Source organism: Ammospiza caudacuta, chromosome 1, assembly GCF_027887145.1.
Source record: "Ammospiza caudacuta isolate bAmmCau1 chromosome 1, bAmmCau1.pri, whole genome shotgun sequence".
Taxonomy (NCBI): Eukaryota; Metazoa; Chordata; class Aves; order Passeriformes; family Passerellidae; genus Ammospiza; species Ammospiza caudacuta.
Genome location: NC_080593.1, coordinates 120,602,315 through 120,617,489, shown reverse-complemented (window position 1 = coordinate 120,617,489; position 15,175 = coordinate 120,602,315). Strand labels below are relative to the sequence as shown.

Here is a 15,175-nt window from a genome sequence, read left to right as displayed (position 1 = left end):
CAAAACATCTGCAGTATCCTGCATCGGCAGTCAGAGCAGCACTCAGTCATTCATTCCAGTGATGAAGCCCACACTGTCAGGAAAACAGCTTCACATTCTGGATCATTGCTGGGTCTTGCAGAGATCCATCAAAACCAGCAGTCCTCTAGGACTTAGAAAATTTATTTCCCTGTGTTATCTGTAACTACCAGAGCCTTGAAATAACTGCCTAATTATCAAATTCAGATATCAGTTTTTTCACCCACTTCAGAAATAGTCTGATCTTGGGGGTGTGCAAGATAGTTATGTGAAGCAACACAATAATGTTTCCTAAAGATTATACACTTGATCTATCACTTGTCAACCAACTAAAGTCTTTTGAACAGGTACAACTGAAATGCTGTGTTCCCACATCCCAGGGGTTCAGACTGAGATTAATTCAAATGATGCTCATTACACCTAAATTTAGTTATTCTTTGAGACAATATATTCCACCCACTGTGATAGGCTTTCCATCTCCATTTTTTGGAGTTCTCCAAGTGGAAATTTTGAACCATAGAGGAAAGAAAGCAAGGACCTTACTGCCTCTCCATATAAATCAGACATTTGTGCCAGTCCTTTCCAGGGTACAGGAATGCTACTGTTCCTAAAGTATCTTTGACTGATGGTCCTCAAAAATCTGAAGAGCTTTTGAAAAAAGTTGAAATATTCCAAAGTGAATGAGAGGCATGCAAGGCCAAAACAAACATTATACTTGTGGCTTTTTCCTCTCACCCTTTAGCTGGATGTTCTTTCTTTCCAAAATCTGTTCCCTTCAGCTAAAGCTCTTTAGCTGCTGTTGTCTTGATGTGAAATATTTGTTGCTCTTTGAATAATTGCATCTTCTTAATCTGTGAAATTTTCCTGTCTGGGTTTTCCTCCAGTTGATCGATTTTTAGTTTACCCTTGGTTTAGGAGAGGCAGAAGCTTCCCAGGGCTGTTTTACCCCCCTGCAGCCTTCTTCACAGGTGCCAGTGGTGATGGCACCACAAAAACTGGGCTTTTTTCACATTGCAGGACCAGTCATCTGGTGACAATCTCTCCACAAATGTCTGCAGTTCTTTCAGTAAACACAATACAATCATTGGAGCCTAATCTTTATTGTTTACCAGATTCTAGTCTCCCCAGCTGTCTTTTTAGCTGCCTAATTTCAGAAAAAAAAAATTGGACTTCCCTGAGTGTTCCCTGTATATTCATTACCTGGAGGAAAAAATGCATCTGTTTCATCCTGCAATATCTATATTTGAAACACTCAGCCTTACTTGTCTTTACCCAATTCATCCTTCCCTGTCAGGAGCTTCTGCCTGAAACACTGTTTGTTTTTTCTCCATCAGAGAGATCACCTCTTCCAGCCTCTTCACTCAGCACTTCATTCATCAGCCTTTCAGCAGCAAGAGGCACTGGTACCAATGCAGAATTTGTTTCATCCTCATGATTTTTTTTCCATCCTGCAAATGCTGTTCCTGCCTTTTGAAGTTCATGTGCAGTGTTCACACCTACGTGTAGTAGTTTCTGCTTCTACTTAATGTCTCCCTGCCATTCCACAGCTGTTTCAGTTCTGAATGTGCTCTCTTTTTCTGGCAGCCATCCTATACACCGCTTCTCTCTGAGTATCTGCATCTCTCTAGCACATGCTTGCTACTGAAAGTCTGCACCAGTTCTGAGGGTAAGGACACTAAAGTAGCAGGGAACACTATCAACAAGAGTTTCCTGATCTGGGGCCTCGGTTGTGATAACTTTTTTTTTAACGGATAAAATCTAAGCCAATGCCAAAAAGATGGAGTGCAGTACCATGGTATCACCACAACGAGGCATGTGATGCATTGTTTTAAAGGCAACTGTGGCAAACCATTTTTATGCTGTGAAGTATCTCTGTCTCTTTTGATCCGTGGTGGAATTGCCCAGGTTTTATTCAACAATAAGACCGTTTAGGGAAGGATCTTTCCTTTGCTGTCACACCTTGATGATAACAAATAAAAAAACCAGCCAAAATTTGTTTTCAATTTTCCAAAAGGATGTACTGCATTATTTTTGTGTGCACTTTCAGCTACTCAGCTGCATCTTTCTGCCTACCCATGACCTTAAGAAGGTAAAAAGTGCTTTAATTTTGCTTGCAACTATTAATTTTTCACAGTGTAAGTAGATCTTTATAAAAGAAAAGTAACACCGCAGCTGTGTTGTGCCTGTAATAGGAATTCCTCAATGACACTTGCTCCTGTAAATTCTTATTTAAGTATTCATCACTAGGACATTCAGATTTTACCCCCTGAAGGCTTTTAGGCTGTTGGGTATGTTCTTCTTCAAGACATGAAAAGAATTCACATTGTTGTTCCAACACATTAGTTGCCCTGAGGAAGAAATTCTGCTCTGTATTTTAGCAGTCTACTCCTGTATGATGGTACTGAGTAAAACTGCAGCTATGCAGAGACACTACTGAGCATGAAAAAGGACTGTGAAAGAAAATTCCATATGTTGGACAATTCATTTGTTCCAGAAATGGAACTACAAGCAATTGTTTGTATCTTAAGTATTTAATTGTGTCTCAAAAATTTAATTAAAGCGTGTATTCAAGTGAGTTCTCTTGAACTCAATTGAGTATGTTTCCCTCAACAATATGTACTACCATGGAGCAAAACAATTAGGATGCAAAATTCAATAATTACATTTTTCAGAGGCCTATATCTTAGTGGGCACTAATTTCATACAATTACTAGTAAAGAAATCTGTGTTGCTCCTTTCAAAGCATTCACAGTGCTTCAGAACAACTCAGGCCTTTATTTCCCAGATAGGCAGCCCTTGGCTTGTTTGGTATCTAAGAGGTTTTTCTTTTTTCCTCTTTTACCACCTCTCTGAGTGGAAGAAGTTGTCTCTCCAGTTTCTACTAAGATCTTTGTCATTCTTTCCCACAAGATCCTGCCCTTGCTTGAGTGGTCCCAGCCTTGCACAAGATTGCTGGAGTGGCTCTTTGCTTCTCTAACATGTCCATCCCACCATCATCCCTCTGCCTCTTCTCTGCTTCAGTGTCTTTTCCATTTGCATCCTTAAGGAGCTACACAGTCAAGTCTTTGGGATTCTGCAGATCCTCCTTGTCAGACTCTTTTTATGGGTGTTGAGGAGTAGTTGCAACACATTCCTCTTTCTCAGTTGTTTCTGGGTTTCTCCTGTGATAAATGCCTTCAAAGAGGAAGGAAGGTTTTGCATTGTATTGAACAAAAAGGATAAATCAGACACAGTTCAAGTTTCAGCCTTGAAAATTTGACCCTTTGTTTTAAGCCATTTGTTTTTAAATACTCAGCTGTATCTTAGCATTAATAATGGGCTTACCACTCTGCTTGTGACCTGAATGCCAAAGCAGGACACTAGCAGTAAAAGGGAAAACAGAGATAAAAAGCTGCACTGCTTCCAAGAGCCGAGACAGAGCTAATTACTAACTTGCCAAACTGATAAAGTGGCGATGAAGGCCAGAATGGCAGATCATAGTGTCAGCCTGCTAAAGTGTAACATGTCCAGATAAAAGTAAAATATTGTCAGAAAACGTGTTTTGACTGATATCTTAATAATGGCACGGAAGAGTTAATCCTGTTTTGCAAGAAGCGGTTTTGTGCAATTTCTGGCAGAGCAGTAAATGGAGTCAGTTCTTTGGGCTAAAATAGTAATTGTTTAATTCAGTATGATTGTTTAATTCAAAATCAGAAAGAGCTAAAGCTGATTGTTACCTTAAATTTAATAATAATTAATTGTGGGATAGCAAATCCTTATTTAGCTCAATTGGGATTTCAGAGTTTCTCCCAACCCTGTCTCCTTGCTTTGTCCTTCTCACTCAATCCCCTCATTTTATAAAAAGCCTAACTGCATCCTAAATCCATTTTGCACTCTTGCCTTTATTGCCTTGGCAGTTTACAATATAGCTCTTTTGTTTATCTCATCCCCTAAATTAAATTTCCTCTGGACCATATCCTCCGCCAGCCTAAGCTGCTGTAGCTCCATCAGCAACCATCACCCAGCTGATCCAGATGATGGAGCCCCATCCTGTTAATCCCTGGTGCTCTCCCCACCCCCAGGCAGCTTGCTTGCACGGCGTTGGCAGCATCCCTCTATCGCCTGTTTGCTCACTAATAACACGATTCAGTGTTTATTGGGCTGCTCTGGCTCCCTGCACATGCAGCAGCAAAGCTGCTATTGATTGCACGATGGGGAAGCAGAACCAACCCATATTCTGAGAGCTCTCTGCCAACCACAATGCAGTTAATTCACTAATGGTTCCTATTCACCTTGCTGGTGTCACAGCGGAGAGAAATCCTTTCAGCACGGCTGGGGAGGGTGGGGAGGTGGTTCCCATGACCCCAGTTGGGAGGACTCGAGGGTCACGTCACAAAAAGCAAGATGTGGGCTTTGCTCCAGCAAGGGCACACCTTGGGAACTGTAGGGCTCATTGCCAAAGATTACACTGTCTCTGCTGCCTGATTACATACATCAAATAAAAATACCAGATAAAAGCACTATGAAAGATGAAGTCTTTTCAGCAGAAAGAGTGAATATGATCTCACACTATCTGCTTGCTTTCAAAGAAAGCCACTCTAGATCCACTATATTTTTAATGAAATACTACTCTAAAAGGGTAACAAAGTTGTTTTTAAACCCCATATATTCTTTAAAGAACTGAATTGAATGACATATTTGGCTCTAAACCAACGCTAATACTTTCAATTTTGAGGATTATTACTGGGGACTATAATGCTTTCCAAAGTCTCTTCTAGTATTTTGTCAATGACAACAGGCATTAAAATAACATAAAGTCACTGTAAAACTTGACATTTTGCTGCCTATATTTTGTTTAGGTTTCTAAATAGCGGTGCTTTCACCTAGCAAGGAAAATATGTTCTTCACGGGATTTAAAACATATTGTATATTAAAAAGTCTTAATTCAAATATTTTCATTATGCCACTTTTTGCAAATTTGGAAAGCTTCTGAAAAATATGCAAAACTAATTTATGCAATTTTAAGCAGTGTATTACCTTACATTAATTAATTATCTGTAGTTATTTTAAGGAGATGATTTTAAAAGTGTTTTAAAGAGTTTAGTCTTACAGCACTGCAGTTTAAAACATAGCATATAGCCCAGTGTAACAAAATGCATAATTACCAATGTAACTGACAGCACACAAAATACAGATACAAACACATATACCATCATCACTGGTATGTAAATCACTGGTATGTAAATACCAACCATGGGTACACAACCTGAGCTTAATTTGCCAATGCTGTCTAAAAATAGAAAAGCAATGAAAATCAAGGAAGTGGTGTGTGGTGCTTTATTTCCTCCTCAGCTAAACTACTTCTCCCTATTACTACTTCTGAAATAACCAAGATAATAATGTTCATTTTCTTTAACCCACATTTTGGAGCATGGATTGGTTCTGTTTCCAGCTGTAAGAACAATTTTACCAGTTTAACATCCATACTCACCACACAGGCTCTTAATCCTGCCCAGATTTAAGTGCAGGGCCAGTCTAATGCAGACAGTAGCCCCCTTTACTTCGATACATGTCACCTGCATGTGAAATAGCAGTAACATACCGTCCTTATTTTCATGGTCATTGTTTTTGAGTAACCATTGATTTGAGAAATCAGTGTTTTGACAAAACTAATTTTTTTGCAGTTCCCTTAACACAAATTTTTTTATCCAAACCTATCTGAGTACTTGATATGGCTTTTTAATACAAGTAAATCAAATTTAAATGCAAGACCAGCTATGAATTTTTTGGGAATTTCGGGCAAATGGACCAGGGACCATGACCTCCTCATTGGCTGTGGCTTTCTCCTGGGCAGCCCATCAAGATCCCCCTTCAAAAGCACACTGTCATTCTCTTCTCCCCTCCAAACAAGATCTCTTTCAGGATCTCACACTAAGGTGCAATGCTCCACACCACCCTGTCCCATTTCATTCTGTGCTTTGCCTTGCCTTGTGTTTCTCACTGTCCCCTCCTCTTGCCTGGCTGGAGCAGAGGAGCTGGGTGTGGAGTAGCACTGAGTGACTTGGCTTTTCACAAGGATCATGTGCTGCTTTGGATCTGACAGGGGCTGAAGGACTTGCACCTGCAGAGCACTTTGGGAGGGTGAGATGAAGCTGGGCAAGGAGAAAGCGCTGCACGACAGAGGGACGGTTAATGAACCGCAGAGAAGAAGCATTTACAAGTCCCACTAATCCCCTCAGTAAAGAAAAAAAATGCCATACTCCTCCATGAGTAAATTTCAGCCCCAGACTTGTCCAAATATATGGTTATTTCTTACAGATATTCCACATAAAGCATCCATCAGCTCCCATGGCAGCTTCAGTAATTCAAACAGCTGCATCGCCAGGAGCCCAGAAGTATTGAATTCCTGTACTTCACACTGCTCCCAAGCATTTGTCAATTGAAAAGCATTTAGCTTAGTTTATTTCAGAGCAAATGTTTCCCTTTGCTCCCCAAACACATGCTACTCTTCAGATCTGAAGGGCCAGAAATACTGCAGAGCAGAAGGCTGTAATCACAGTAGCAGGAGGAGAGGAGCCAGGCTCTGGCATCCCTCTGAACCCAGCATCAGTGTGATATGCTTTCCACCTGCCACATGAAGCACTGGATTCCTTATAAAATCAAGAATTAAACTTTGAAGGATGCAGATTTGATGCCCAGCTATGTCAAGGGACAGTATTTGCAAGAGAATGTGGAGTATAAGCTTCCTGGAACTGGTAAAGGAGTATCACTGGCCCTAGCAAATAGAACTGCTGAGGAGCCTCTGGTTTTGCTGCATTTTTCTAAGATGCAGAATGGATAAAAAACCAAAAGATTTTCCCTTCCTAGACTTCTAAAGGTTCTCCAAAAGTAGAGAGGTGTCTAAATTGTAAGGGAATAAACTGCCTGTATTGATAATTGTGCGTGTAGTAAGTGACTTTGAATACAAACAAAAGCTGTGTTGTTAATCTGAGCCTTAAATGCTTCAAGACCTTATCAAATCACCTAGTGGAAACAACAGGGCTGCACTGTCTTACAGGAGCTAAACTAATTTCTTCAAATAGGAATCTATTCCACTGACTTTCAGCTCTTACTTCAAGAAAAACTTTACATGCATTTTCTTCTCTGTAATATGAGTTGTATTTTCTTGAGTATTGAAAGCAACTGAGAAGCAGAGAGAATAGAGTCTTTAGAACACCTTTTTCACATGTTCACACACTGTCTGAATCACATTTACAGGAAGATGTCAGCCTTTTGGGCACAGCTGGAAGGATGTCTGTGCTGCCATGAAAGCAGACCTCTGTACTGCCAAATGCCTCGCGACTGTCATAGTCCATCACAATACTTAATTGGGAAATTATTTGTATTATGGAAATTATTTTCTTTGGCTTTTCTGCTTTAGGCTCTTCAGACGTACCAGACTGATCCTGACATGAGAAAGATGCTAACTCAGCTGTATTTCTATATCATGCCTGTATTTAATGTGGATGGATATCATTTCAGCTGGACAAATGTAAGTAATGGCAGTAGTATTATTCGAAAAATTATTCAGACAAGAAAGATCAAATAGTTATTACATTATTCAAAGGTGACTCTGCATAAATCTGGTCCATCACTTTGTGCCTTGAAAATAAATTATTCCATTTAAAACAGAATACTAAATATGTTTACCAGGGTTGATTTGTTATGTGTACAAATAGATTTTTGCCAAAATAGAGTAATATTACTATTTAAATATTTTGTAACATGCTAGGATCGATTTTGGAGAAAAACAAGATCAAAGAACATGAGGTTTCACTGCCATGGTGTTGATGCTAATCGCAACTGGAAAGTGAAATGGTGTGGTAAGTATGGAGATGCTTTGGTCCCCCAGTTCAGATTACTCTGTATTTACTAATTCAGCAGAGGTAATTATCCAAGTAGGTTAGATCACATCTGCTGTGAAGTGTTCTCTTTTCCATAGTTGATTTTTTCCCATAAAGCCATAAACCAAGGCTCAGATCTTCCTACTAACTTCTAAAAAAATAAAAGTTCTCAAACTTGGAAAAACAGACCTTATAATCAGTAAAAACTTTCCATGGAGAATGTGGCAATTTTTTTAAAATCATACATACAGTTATTCTGTATTTTGGCAATCATATAAATAATTTGAAGCATAACATTGAGAATGAACCATGACTTTTCAAGATTTACCTGTAAATCTTAATTTTTAACTGTAGCTTCAGGAAACATTTCACCTTCATTTTATTCAATTTGCAATTCCTCTGAAATTATTTAACTTTGGAAATGTCAGACTGACTTTGCTGGCCTCAGTGTCCTTAAGGCCATTATTATCAGTGAGTTAATAAAGAAAGAAGGTGCTTCTAAATGCATGGAGATACAATTTTAAACTCCCAGCAGTTCTGTAAGTAATTCATAAAAATTAGTCTGAATTTTGCATAGAGAATGCAGCAATAATGAAGATTTGGAATGGATACACCAAAAAAAAAGGTGTTTTCTTAAATAATCTTACCTAAAGATTGTGCAAGTCACACAGGGTAAGCAGCCCCTTAAGGTTCTACTGTAAGGAAGTAAGAGCACTTAAGTACAGCAATATAAACCTGCTGACCTGCTGTCCCATCTTAAGGCACTTCCTTTAGCTCTCTGTGCAGCTGTTGCCTCAGCCAGCATTAGGCCACCCTCCTTATTTATATTACAAGCTTGTAAAGACAAGAAACTTCTTTGTGTAGTGCAAGGGCCCTGCCTTCAGCCCATCCCTCTTCCTCTAGATGTTTCCACAATACTCTTGCAGTAGGGGTGAGCACTGTACACTCTGGCTTGAAACAGCTGGGTTCTTGAAGTAGGGCTTTGAAAATTGTAAAGATAAAAATGAGTGTGGACAGATACATACATCCAATCCAGTATGGACCTGTGAAATTTTCTTCAAACTGTTTTCAACTCTACCTACTCTAAGGAGAGGACTAAGATAGAAGCATTTACAGAAAGCCTGTGTTAGTTGAGAAACCCTCTTTACAGAAGACAGGCCCAGGGCTGCTATCACAATCTTTAAGGCAATTTTATGCGGCAAAAATAACATAAAAATGAACGAGTCCTGCATCACTGGTACCATTGTTTACTGAAGTGCAAAAGCCACAACTGCAGGTATTTATTGGGGACACCCAGAAAACAGTACTGGTATAACTGGAATGATCAGTTCTCTTATAATGTGTTGAGAGATGTTAGGTACCTATCAGTGCAAAATTAATACAGAGTGTATTTTCTTTCTAATTTAATTAACTTTTCTTTGGTTCCTCCTCCCTCTTCCTGCTCCCTAGTCACTGTATAAAAACACATTTTTTATTCAGTCCTAAAAATATTTGCTTAGTTTTCATACAAAAAAGTATTTTTTCTAGGCTTAGGGAAACTGTAACAATACTCAAAATACTCAAAAATGTGTTGTGTGCTGTAATCCCCTACTTGTTGCATTTCTCCCCTGCACTGACATGAAAGACTGGTCCCCACCTCAAGTTTAAAAAATAAAAGTTCTTTCAAGTCTGCTTCTCATCCCAAAAAGCACATGCTCAGCTTCCTGCTTTGGACCCCAAAGTCTGTCTAATTGTCTATTTTAATGGAGAATAAAAAGGTCTTTCATGAGCTGACTGGTACTCAGATGACCCTAACCAGTCACCTGGCATTCTCATTAATACCTGATATTAGATGAGTCAGAGAAGAATCTGCATCATATCACACTTTGAGGCTTGTGTAATCATGGAGAGTTCAACATTTAAAACTGCACATGCTTGTAAACACCTTTCCATTCAGTTCAGATGCACTTTCAGACGGGCTTGAACTTCCCGGTGGGGCTTCCAGGCAGGTGTGCAGTGGCAGACTCTGGCCTCAGCAAAGCCACCAAGTGCTATCAGCAGTGAGCTAGTCAGTGCTGATAACACAGCATCCCCTCTGCTTTCCTCTTCCTTTCTAGCGTAGGACTTTGATGTAAGCTTTATGACTCTCTAGGGACCAAGCCAAAGGCCATACCACTGCTAGATTTCATGTTGCACCAACCTGTGCTCAAAGAGTGCACACAAATTGCACACAGACCCACATGAATACTGGCAGCATGAACTCTGGGTAGAAGTGCTCCTTGCAGTGCACATATATGTGCAATAACTAGTACAATGGTTTAATGATAACGAAATAATAGCGACTTTAAAGGAAATAATCAGGTACTTAAAATTCATTTAAGTCATAGAGCAAATCTAGTTAAAGTGGTTGCATCCAAATCCCCAAGAGAGCAATAGTAGGAGTTAAAATTTCCAGTACATCCCAATTTCCAGTGCACCCCACTACTCACTGAGGACAATATTCCATATTGGCAGAAGTGGGTGCAAGGAAGTTTGAAAACCATGCTCCAGCTCATTCATCCTCTCAGTCTTTCTTCTATACCAGAGCACTGGTTTTATCAGTCTTGGCACACATTTCCTCTCTTCATTGGCTCTCATGATGGACATTAGAGGATCTTTGTCCTCCCCTGGTATGCTATCAGGTACAAAAACAAGGCAGCATGGTAACATTTTACACATTTTCATTTGCATCTCATGACTGTAACTTAGAAATGTCCAACTCAGTTTTCATTCTTGAGTTACTTAAAGAACTTCCAGTATGAAAATTGAGCATACCCTTACATTATCCAAGGCCACCATGGAAACCTCCTCTTTTTATCACCAGCCAGCTTCACCTAAGGTAAAGCATTAACTACCTTTGGGATGATACATGGCACACCATAGTAGGCTGAATAGTTTAGAGTGGTTTTTTCCTTCCCTGGAAGTCTCTAAACTGAGCCATATTTTACCATTGGTCATTTTATCATTAGCTTGTAGGGATCCACTGTTTATTAACAGTGTTATCCATTGCCATGATTTACTATACAACACTGAAACAGGAGATGAAGTGTCCATTTAAAAAAAAAAAAAGAAAAGGCAAAGGCTCTGGAGACTGTTCAGTAACTCTCCTGCAGCTATATTACCTGAAAAGAAATCGAGGCAGAGTGCTCTTGGGATTTGGATGACTTGGTGGCCATCTGCTCTGCATGGAGAAGACCATCTGCCCTCTCTATAACCCTTCCATATCCACTGCAATCCAAGCACTAATACCTTTGAAATCCCAACCTGTGGCCATTGAATGGAAGCCTCAATTTTCATCTTACAAATTAAACTGCAGCATGAAATTCTTCCATTTCTTTCTTCTTTTTTTGGCATTAGGTTGATTGCATAACCCTGTTTTAGTTGATAGCATTATGCCTTCTCACACACAGCTCTTTTCATGTTAATTGGAGGTGGCAGTACTTACTATACAAAGGAAAGCTAATAAAACACTGTTGTTGTAAGTCACTGATGGCTCCAGGGAAGTTTGCAAGCAAACTATTATTATTCTGCAGGTCAATGTAAAACATGTGGTATTTTGAAATTGCAGCAGATAAAAGAGCAGAGCAGATTTGCATAAATGTTGTTCTTTTAGGCCCAGGCCCTAAGCTGTAAATGAGACAATGGCTTAGATCCAGAATTGCTAAATTATAAAGGAGCCACCACCACATCTCCTTTCCTAAGTTTCATCTTTCAGTACCTCATGGCATATTATATGCAGGCTACTCTTGTGCAGTGTGCTGCCACCTGAGCAGGTTGACACAAAGGTATCCTCAAAACTGAAAACTGAACCCTTGCCCCAAACTTGAAGTAAAGTTAGGCCTGTGCAAACTGAGGTGATTAAACTGAGGTGATTTCTATTTTAGCTGACTGAGCAGTCATCCCATGTGGTTTCTCTTTTTTTTTTTTAGGTTTGCACGGGTGAAAATATGCAGTAGTCAGGAGCTATTACCACGTTTTTAAGATAATCCCTGTTGAGGTTGTCTACCTATCATTGTAACCACCACTGTCATGGGTAATACATTAAAAGCTGTCCTGGGAGTGGCTAATGAAAGAGGTATAGCTCTCTGATTTCAAATAGACCAACTGAGACCCATCAATAGTTTTAATACTGCAATGCTGATGCAAAAAGCCAGGAAAAAAAATGCAATGAAGTCAGGTTCTCCTTTTCATTTGGAAAGAATGTATCCTCTGGGGAGAATCACCTGTAGCTGGCTCATTGGGAGCTTGGTGTGCCTATGAGATGAACAAGCAGATTGCTGCACTGAGGTCCCCCAGGCTCATGCCCATCAGGCACAAGAAAGCAATTTAATTTGTTTATTGCTTTTCACGCTTTTGCACATGGGCCAAAAGAGGCTGAGCAGCCAGAAGCTGACCCTTGGAATTTCTCTGTGATTGCTCACCACCAACTTTCTCTTTCAACCTCTAGATGAAGGAGCTTCGCTGCACCCGTGTGATGACACTTACTGTGGTCCTTTCCCCGAGTCTGAGCCTGAAGTCAAGGCTGTTGCTCACTTTCTCCGCAAACACCGGAAACAAATAAAAGCCTATTTGTCCTTCCATGCCTATGCACAGATGCTGCTGTACCCTTACTCCTACAAATATGCAACCATTCCAAACTTCAACTGCGTAGTAAGTACATTAAAGCTTGGAGAATGGGCTCCTCTGTATATTTTTGCCACATTTTGTCTTGAAAAGAGACTCGATTCTTCAGTACTTTGCACATATATAATATTGAGCAGTATTTATTCTGGATCCACTTGCAATCACATTTCTGGTTATATAACCTTCACTCACCATGAATCAGTGGTGGTTTGATTAAAATGGTATCATGCCTTTCATCCATCAGCCCCTTTAAATTACTTTCTAGGATAAATCCCTAATTTTAATTATAGTTATTATAATTTTATTTAATTAACTGTAATGGGAATTACATAGTTAGGTCCTTGGGCATCTAGCTGAAATTCTGTCTCTTCATGCTCAGAACTTAAACACTAGGAGCACAAAGAAGATCATCTTCAATGTGATGAACAAAATAAAATTGAAACTCTTTATATTTATCAGTTCAAGGAGGAATCTCTTAGATTTCACCAAAATTAGAGCTTCAATTGCACTATGTATCAGTCAGGTCAGACATAGTGTTTTTAACTCTTTCAGACAAGCAGGTAATTAAAACATATTAGAAAAATATATTAGAAATATATTATATCGCAATATAATATAATATAATATAATATAATATAATATAATATAATATAATATAATATATCATATCTCTATATTAGAAAAATAAATTTAAAATAGTAGACTTTTTGATGTAAGCCTCTTGATTCACAGATGAGTACATTTCATGTATTCCATGCTCATCCAAATGCAGAGCTATTCCCTCTGCTTGCAGTCTGAGGTCTGTATTAGCCAACCTCCTGTTCATCAAACCCCCCTTCTGCCTTATTCTCTGAGGGACACATGGCTAAACTTTGCTCTCTGTTTGCTCCTGCTCACAGACCCACATTGCACCCACCAGTTCCAAGCCTCTTTCTTTCACCCTCAGTCCTGAGTAAAATTACATATTCCATTTATCTCCCATTTTGACCTTGAAAGTTGCAATGACTTTTAACTTGCTGGTTTAAGCTAGTTTTCTCCAAAGGAGCTTAACTGCACCTTAGATTTATCCTGTGCAGAATGAGTGATGTTGTCAGTCCCTGGGGCTTCGCTGAAGTTTCACTCAGCTGTTCCCTCAGGAGGCTGAGCAGCCAGGACTCCACAAACTAAACTCTCTTTGTAGATTTATTTCTGTTGAGACACTGAATTTCAGTAGCTATTAAACATTCTTCTGTCTGATGCCGTTCCTGTGAAACAGAGCAAATTAGAAGTTAACTAAGCAGCCAGAGGAGCTAAAAATATGAGACTTGTGGGGACTGATCACCAAACCCTGTAATAACAGTGGGTAAATTTATGATTTTTTTTTTTCAATTCTACCTTCACATTCTTTTGGGTAATGACAAGGAGAAAGGAATTTCCCAAGTGAATTGATGACTATTTAGTTAGCAAAAAAACAGACTGGGAATTTAAAATCAGAGGTTCTCATTCCTTTGAAGCTAAGCAGGTGCAAGTATTTTTTTTTTTTAGGAACAAACAACAGAGAAGAAGGTGAAGATGTAGTGTTAAGAAGAATCAGCAGCTTCTCTGCAAGTATATGATTATTGGGTGTCTGACTAAAATGTCCAGAGTAATATAAGGCAATAGCAGATGCTATAGATGGGAAATTAATTGTAATGAGAAGGAAGATTTATCTGAGAGTTTTCATGCACACCAGTATATTTTGTTGTTCTTGTTGCTTAAGGGATAATTCTGTTCTGAGATGGGACATAACTGCCCCTCAGCTCATACACATTCTGCCTTTCCACCCACTGCTTTAAGACCAAATGATCCCAATTTTTGATGTTTAGAAGGCGCTCCTGAGGTTTACAAGACCTTAGATCAGGCTTCTCATCAGAGGGATTGGAGCATAGACCTAAAGGAACAAAAAAACCCACTATTTTAAACAATTCCCATGGACAAATGAAAACCAAATACCAATTCTAAATATCTTGTCAGTATTTGAACTTCATACCTCTTTTCATTGTGGTCGGTCAAAAACAAGAGAGAGGCTGAAATTGGAAACAGAAGTAATTTCCTGTTATTTATAAAGCTCATTATAGGGATCATAGTGAAAATTAAGGAATACTTGTTGCTTATTTATTTGTGTGTTTTAATATTTGCCTACAGCCAAAGGCTCCATCACCTGGTGGCTCACAAATATATGGTTTTTAAGTCCCAAAAGTGATGACTTAGGCTGAGCTTTTGGATTCTCCAGTTCTCTTGGAAATTGCAATGAGCTGGAAAGTGATAGATCTCTGTTTCCTGCCACTGATGGAACAAGCATTGCTGGTCTATGTGGGCGGTGTGCAGTGGAAAACAGTAAGACCCCACATGCATAGCAGATAAATAGCTTTTGGTGCTAACAGTGGGCTATGATTAATTTTGAGCAGAAGAAAGGCTGCTTCTGTCTGGGTCAGATCATTTTAGTGAGCTGTCAGTTACCATTTCAATTAAAGTGTTCAATTATTCAGAGCTGCTTTGAAACTGGAGAGCTGTGTACTGATCACAACATGCATATTCTGTTCTAATTTAGGCTCAACTCTCTTATTAGCACTCTCCTGAAATCTGCTCTTTTAAGATGCTTAAAATGAAAGTACTCTCTTAGATTGAAAAAAACA

At 39.2% G+C, this 15,175-nt stretch overlaps 1 protein-coding gene across 1 annotated transcript in view; it reads left to right on the top strand.

The window, feature by feature from the left end:
- Positions 1-15,175, top strand: part of CPA6 (carboxypeptidase A6) — an 81,344-nt gene that overhangs the window by 60,698 nt on the left and 5,471 nt on the right. The window contains exons 7-9 of the mRNA XM_058812591.1: positions 7,418-7,528; positions 7,769-7,859; positions 12,346-12,548. Coding sequence (XP_058668574.1) covers positions 7,418-7,528; positions 7,769-7,859; positions 12,346-12,548 — 405 coding nt within the window. The remainder of the gene's footprint in view (positions 1-7,417; positions 7,529-7,768; positions 7,860-12,345; positions 12,549-15,175) is intronic.